Raw genomic sequence first — 8,365 nt, forward strand, 5'->3', positions numbered from 1 at the left:
AAAAAATTATAATGGTATAATTTATAATAAAAAAGAAAAATATTTTTAATGTATTTTAGTTAATCTATGATTATGTATTTTTAATATGCTAAAGATGTAAAAATAAAACGTAAAGATATAAAACAAATTAATTCTTAGGTATTCATGATACTTAATAATACGATTAAAATCCAAAAAGTATTTAAAATTAAGCTTATTTTGAAGGTACCATGACGAGATGATTATAACGGTATAATTTGTAAAAATAATACGTATTTTTAACGTACTTTTCTTCATTTATAATTATTTATGTTAATATGGTAAAAGTGTAAAATAAAAAATAATAAAATAATAAAGTAAATAAATAATTAATTATAAGAGAATAAAGTGTAATTTAAAAATTAAAAATAGTTTGCCTTTTAATATCCTAACATGGTGAGAGGTTTTGGAGCTTTAAAATTTTGTACATTAAGTTTATAAAATGATCTCTCTTAAAAATTCAAAATCTTTTATAAAATAGCAGATATTTGAAAATGCATATGGCAATCGTTAAGGTTTGATGAATTATGTCTAAAGTTTAGAAAACAAATCAAAAGTTATATTAAAAATTGGATTGTAGTAGATGACCATAATCAATTAAATGGTGCTGGTATCACTTTTAGGAGTCTATATAAACACCCGAACCCTCTCTCCCACAAACCCACACCACTCATCTTCACTCTTGCTACAAAGCATAAACCTCACCTAAACAGTATTCGTTAATCCAAGTAATGGCAGTAGGTGGAAAGGTGGCTTTGATGGTACTGTTCTGCTTGATGGTAGCAACTGCACCACCGTACACGGCGGAGGGAGCGATGACCTGCCAGATGGTGGTGAGTAGCCTAACCCCGTGTGCTTCCTACCTCACAAGAGGAGGTCCAGTGCCAGCCTCATGCTGCAGTGGGATGACCTCACTCTACAAGGCTGCAACAACCACCGCAGACCGCCGGATGGCTTGCCGGTGCATGGAACAAGCTGCCGGAATGGTCCCTGGAATCGATCTTAATAATGCCGCTAGCCTTCCGGGGAAATGCGGTCTCAAGATCTCCTACAAGATCAGCCCTACTACCGACTGCTCCAAGTAATCATGCTTTCTAAATATATATAACACATATCAATAATATATATATATATATATATAATCATGCTTTCTAAATATATATAACACATATCAATAATATATATATATATATATATATATATGATGATAATCGGGGAAAACCACAAATAGGTTATAAACTAGATCGTTGAAAACTGATATAAAAATATTTGTTTCAATTTTTCTTTACATCAAACATTATGACTTTCGCTAGTGTTTTCACGTATATGTTTGTGTTCATATGGTGAAAAAACGAAAAATATACGTAAAAAGATTTCACAATGTGAAATAAATGCATGTGAAACTATCACGTTATGAAACAAATATATATATATATATATATATAAAACAATACATAAATTTCTAGCATTTGATGAAAAAAATATTTTTTAACCGATTGTCATGGGTTTACAACCTTTTTTGGTTCTCATTTGATTTAACTCATATATATATATATATATATATATATATATATAATATATATATATATATATATATGTCCTGAGGAACCAATGCAATCATGTGTTGTTTTACATTTTTCTTTTTCATATAAGGTAGTATTCAAGGTATTGATTAATATATCTATTTGTTTTACAATGTCAAACTTTTTTACGTGTTTGTGAAACAAAAAAACATATAAAAAATTTCACATTGTTAATCACATGTAAGGTATTGATTAATATATGAAACAAACAAATTGTGAAACATATATATGTTACTCAATACTTTAAATCATAATTTTTGAAAAAATCATATAAAATAATACCTTATGATAAAAGTTCCAAATAGTATATAGGATAACCTCACTCCACAAGGCTGCAACAACCACAAGGGTGGTGCTCAATTGGTTTGAGCTTGGGCTCCAAAGGTCAAAAATGTCTGGAGGTCCCAGGTTCGAATCCAAGGAGAATAAAAAATCTTTTGTGGCTGCGGAGGTTCAAATGCAGTGACTTTGGGCTACTCGCTAAGCGGGTGATCCCCTATGATTAATCGGCTCGTATAGCAAGTTAGATATCCAGGTTAAAAGAAAAATCGATCTCACAAATAATATAAGTTTTAACAGTTTGAATCGTCAAAAAAAACTTTTGAAAGTTGATTTATTAAAATAAAGTTGATTCCAATACCTAATACAATACGTATATACTTCATATATCATTAAAATGAATATAATAAATATTTTATTAATTGATGGTGTATTATGTATAATACAACTAATAAAGACATCAATGTACCAGTTTACGTACATCACAACTGATTTCCAAATTTTATGATCACCATACCTCTAGAAACAAATCACAAAGTTTTGCTGATATAATCGTGGGTATCTAGACCAGCTTACGACTTTCCGTGCATCTCAACTGATTTCATGAAACTTTTTTACATTTGTTTTATGTCGCATGGGTGTTTTTGTTACATGTTGTGATATATTATGTTACGATACATAAATATTTATGCATCTGATTTAAAACATGTTACAGGTTGCAATGAGTATAGGAATGTGAATGTAAGCAAAGCAGGATGTAGATACCGTAGCGAATAAGGATGCAGATAATCCAATACTCGTATCTCCTGCAAGTTTACTCTTAGCTTATGGATGCTATGGTAGCTCCCATTTTGTATGTCCGTTATCGTTGGTTGTACTTGGTGCTTGCTTTTATCGTCTTCAATGAATATCGTCCCTTTGTCAACGTTCATTTGTTGTGGACAACTATTTTTTCGCTTATGACGGTTTTATTCTTAGACCTAAACCAATTATCTCATCAACAAAATCTTTAGGTTGCTCAACAGGTCAAATCTTAAGTTTCTTTCCCACTAGCCACCGGTTCGAGTATTTTCAGTGTCATTAGAGGTTTATTGATTATTAACTTCAAGACCCATAAAATTAGTCAACTATTGTTATAAAAGAAACGTCTCAACGACATTTTTTAAAATTCAAATTTTGTAAATAAATGGAGAATCATTTCCACGTTAGAGTTGGATAACCACAATAATATCATAGTTCAAAAAATTTAAACTTCTACCATCTTCCTTTTTATATATAAATATTCAATTTAATTTTATTAAATTTTTTATATAAATGCTTTTGCAAACATATGAATCGAACACAAATTTTAGCCGACTAACCATTTTAAATTTCAAATATCTTATTTTTAATCATTAATAAACAATGCCACAATTCAAATATCATAATACACGGTCCATTAAATCACAACTAACATCCACTAAACCCAATACGATGCGTTAAAACCAATAGAACCGTTAAAGTCCAGTACGATCCGTTAAAAACCAATACGATCCATTAAAGTCCAATAGGTCAATTAAAACCCAATACGGTCCATTAAAGCCCAATATGATCTATTAAACCACAACTAACATCCATTAAAGCCGAATAAGATGCGTTAAAGCCAATAGAACCGTTAAAGTCCAATACGATCCATTAAAGTCCAACTAACATCCACTAAAGCCCAATAGAACCGTTAAAGCCCAATACGAACCATTAAGAAAAAAAAGTTTGAAAATTGGGAAAAAATTAAAGCCGCCAGAAAACATTAAAAAATTTAAAATCTTGAATAATTATTACCCGGTGGATTACCGGCGGCCCTTCGGAATCCGCCGGAAATCAGTCAGAAAACTTTAAAAATAAATTTTAATTTTTAATTATTTTCTGATAGATTTCCGGCGGATCTTAATTTTATAAAATTAATTAAATATCTGCCAGTAAATTATTGTAATTAGATTTAAAACTATTCTAAAATAATTAATTACAAAATCCATTGCAAATCTGCCGGAAATATTATCAGTTGACATTTTTTGTTGTATTCTTTTTCAAAAAGAGGGTCAATAAAAAATTATATTTTTTCCAAGTAATTTTTCAAAGAAATCCATTCCCGTTTAATAATTGTAAGATAACAAAAATCACACCATAATTTAAAAAATTTAAACACTTAAATCTTATAATATCACTTCATATTTCGATTTAATTAAATTTTCTATTTTTTTTTTCGTATAAAAAGGGTCGATCAAAAATTATATAAAGTATCACATAAAACTTTTAATTTTCAAAGAAATTTCCCATTCTTTCATATATTCACATCTATTTTTCAATCAATCATATTCCATAAATATAGGATAACAAAAATCACAATACTATTCATGATTTTTAAATATTTAATTTTTATAATGTCACTTTTCATAACAATTTCATTTCCAAAGGAATACTCCACCATTCATATATATAGAGAGAGAAAGAGAGAGTGCGTGCGCCTAGTTCAAATGTTAACTAAGTTTATTGTGTTAACTTTGTTAATCATTTTCAACCAATGTCAATCCATCTTATAAATAGGTTCCTATCCGTCTTAGAATTTAATGACAAGAGTAAATATGTAATTTTCTTTTTTATGTAACTCCCATATCATTAATTGGGAGTTACAAAATCATAAAATCCCATGATTTTTGTTAACTTATTATTAAATATCTAATTATATAAACATGTGAACATCAAAATGTGTATAAATGCATACGTTCATGTTGTGATCACATATGCTTTACACCTCTCTCGATAAGACCATATGTGTTCGTACATGCTGAAATGGGTTGTTCATCATCTTGCATATGATTATATAATTGACATAGGTTTCACATGTGTTCGTAACTGATTGAAAGATTTCGTATATGTCGATTTGTATTCATAATGAAAGAACTATTGTTCACAAGCTGTTCATATGTAGACTAGCTACATTTCTCAACAGTAGCTGGGTCCTGAATGTGTTCATAATAAATGAACTATTATTCACGAGCTGTTCATATTGTGTTCATAAATGTTTTTTTTTTTTTTTTCTTACCTTTCGTGTAGCATCTATTCTTATTGTGTTTATGTTGTGTTCATGAAACACCCCCAATCTGACATTGCATATATAACACATATTTCATACATAAAATACATGTTAAGCCCCCAAAGGTCCATAATACAAGAGACTATGCTATAAAATGTACAACTCAAAACTTCAAAATACATGCTCTTGTATAATATCCATTCTCCAAAACTTATTCAGAAATGATCTTCATAATTCTAAGCACATAGGAAAGTAATCATGGAATATTTTTTCCTTATTATCATTACCTGCACACATATTTGAAAACACAAAATGAGGGTTAAACATAAATGTCTAGTGAGGTTCCCTTTTTTTATGTAATGCAGGGTGAGAATCACCAAATTATTTAAACCATTTCACATAAAGAGGAATAAAATCACATTTTGTTTGAGTCCATCGGACCTCTGTTTCTAAAGAACACACTTAGAACATATTATGTTTGAGTCCATCGGACCTCTGGTTCCAAAGACCACATTTTGAAAATATTTCAACTTATAAGAGGACCAGAGCCCCTCTGGTTCCTCTACCAGAGCTTCTAGTTCCTCAACCAGAGCCTCTGGTTGTACTAACCAGAGCCTCTTACTCAGGTAATTTCTCATAATGTTCCTTGACTAACTTTGTAAGTAATAAAATAGCTTTTTCCATAACTAAAAATGATTAAAAAGAGTTCATGTATAAACAGAGCTTCTGATTCAAAAGACAAGACCAACCAGAGCTTCTGGTTCAACGTGCAAGCCAATCAGAGCCCCTCTGGTCTGTTTTTCATAAAAAGATTCTAAGTATAAAGAATCTTTGAAATATCTTTTAAAAATGTAAATTTGGTACCGAGCTCGTTTCTAATAAATACAAAGCCTCTGGTTTAACTAAAACTTTGTAAAAGACATAATTTCAAATCATCATCCAGAACCCTCTTGGTTCTATATTGAGGATCAACCAGAGCCTCTCTGGTTTCTTTCAAGGAACAACCAAAACCCCTCTACTTCCTCATAAAATGAACATTCTGATCCAAAACACTTTTAACCAAAACCAATGACCATAGACCATATTTTCCCGTAACCATAACATCAATACTATTATTTCTAATAAGAACAACATTTCTGAATTCTCAAATCACCAAGAAGTAAGAACTCCAATATGTTGTAATCTTAAAAGATATAATATCAATAGTTATACCATGCACACACAATGACCATCCTTATTACATCCAAAATTCCCCTTAATAGCAACAGCTATATCCATCACACACAACGACCACCCTTATTTTCCCTGAAATTCTTATGAACTATTTCATCCAATGACAGGCTGCAATCATTTCTGTCAGAGTGAACCTCGTTTATAGTTTTAATCAAAATCTATAGACTATTTCATCGAATGACGGAACAAAGTCATATATGTCAGAGTGAACCTCGTCTATAGTTTTAACCAATCATGATCTTAAAATAGGTTTATATTAAAAACCTTTTTAAACCTCAAGAACAATTTGTTTTGTAAATGATTTATCAAATCATCTAATCCTCTTTAAATCCTTAAAACATGATATCATTCCAAAAACTATTTTTAAAGAAAAGTTTCTGCTTTTATCTTTTCAATACAGTTTTTAATCCAAAATCATAAATACTTGGTTTAAACTGTTTAGAAAACAGTATTTACCATATTTGTTCTAAAATCCACAATCATCAAAACCCAACAGTTTATAATCAACAATAATTTTAAAACTCATCTTAACAATCACAGATTCTACAGTTTTATAACACACAGCAAATCACAAGCTCTTCAAACAGCTTTGAACAAAAGATTTCTTCAAGAACATTTTTCACCGCCACAACACTCTTTTTCTCTTTCAACAGGTTTTTCTCCAAATGAAGTGATAAGATAGAATCTTATCTCTTTCTTTCTTTAAATACTCTCACCATGGCGGTGAGAATTATTTTAATTATTATAAAACTCATAAGCGGTGAATCATTTATCCAATAGAAATAAATTTGGGTGGTGGATTTATTTATTATAAAAACCCACGGTTTTCTTAACCATGAAGGTTGAGTTTTAATTATATATTATTTTCATATAATATCTTATCACATGTATGCATAAATCTCATGTATGAATCACAAAACTCATAGATGCATCATGTCTTTGCACATATACCATCCATGCATTAGAATATCATGCATGTTAATCACATATTTCACGTATTAAACACAAAGGTTACCTTGACCCAGGTTTGTAAAAAACCCAGTTATAACAGTTCATACATGTTCCAAGATGCTTCAAGACACTTTGGTAACGATATCTACTGTTTTGGTAACTGATGGTAACAAAAGCACATGATATTTTACATAAATACCCTTTTTCACTTAGTTCACATATGTTTGTGAAATTGTAAATTTAATAAATTAAAATTTTAATATGATTAATCACAACCGTTCATTGTAGGAATCAATTGCCAAGATTGGTTAACAAAGTTAACACACTAAACTTGGTTAACATTTGAACCAGCCCCTATATATATATATATATATATATATATATATATACATACATATATATATATATATTATATTATGCTTACATTTTTTGATAAATTAATAGATAAAAGATGAAATGGAATGCCTCTAGCAAGTTGGATGGTTTGGAGATTAAAGTTAATTAATTTGGAAGTACGATTGCCGTAAGAAGTCTTCTTATAATGAAATACACAATTTTTATTCAGGGATATAAAAGTATTTAACTTAATCTCTATAAATAATCATACTCCAACAGTGTGACATATTATTTATCATAGGCTTTCATTTAATTGACAGATGGGAAGGATAAAGGAAGTAAAATTAATGTCTATAGAAAGCTAGGTGGCGTTTGTTTTTTAAGAGGTGCTTACGTCTGAAGTCTGAATTCACTTCTGAATTTTAAGAGGTGGTGCTGAAGTCTGAAATCTGAATCAGTCAGACTGTTTGTTTTTACGTCTGAAATCTGAAATCTGAATCAGTCAGACTGTTTGTTTTTACGTCTGAAATCTGAAATCTGAATCAGTCAGACTGTTTTTTTTACGTCTGAAATCTGAATCAATAAGACTGTTTGTTTTTGTAAACTGACAAACTTCTGAAGTCTGAAATCTGAATCAATTCATTTCAATTAAATTTAACTGAAATATCCAATCATTTAAACCATTTGTAAACTACCATATATTTTTAACACATTCAAAACTTCAATTGAAATACGTCCATTGATTCAACACACAATAGAAAAGATGAATAAAGTCTCATAACAACTAGAATCAATATTCATTTTGCATTAATTGTGTCGCAATTTCTTCTTTTAAACTAGCCATATATGTTTGGTCAGCGGCACTCCCATGCGATTGAATCTCTTCAGCCTCATC

At 29.9% G+C, this 8,365-nt stretch overlaps 1 protein-coding gene across 1 annotated transcript; it reads left to right on the forward strand.

The window, feature by feature from the left end:
* Positions 1-685: 685 nt before the first annotated feature.
* LOC112513187 (non-specific lipid-transfer protein 1-like) lies at positions 686-2,810 on the forward strand. Its single transcript, XM_025119367.1, has 2 exons — positions 686-1,099; positions 2,596-2,810. The coding sequence occupies exons 1-2, from the start codon at positions 750-752 to the stop codon at positions 2,603-2,605; spliced, it is 360 nt and encodes a 119-aa protein (XP_024975135.1). The 5' UTR covers positions 686-749; the 3' UTR covers positions 2,606-2,810.
* Positions 2,811-8,365: the final 5,555 nt, after the last annotated feature.

The sequence above is a fragment of the Cynara cardunculus genome, assembly GCF_001531365.2.
Source record: "Cynara cardunculus var. scolymus isolate 2C chromosome LG 5, CcrdV1, whole genome shotgun sequence".
NCBI classification, from domain to species: domain Eukaryota; kingdom Viridiplantae; phylum Streptophyta; class Magnoliopsida; order Asterales; family Asteraceae; genus Cynara; species Cynara cardunculus.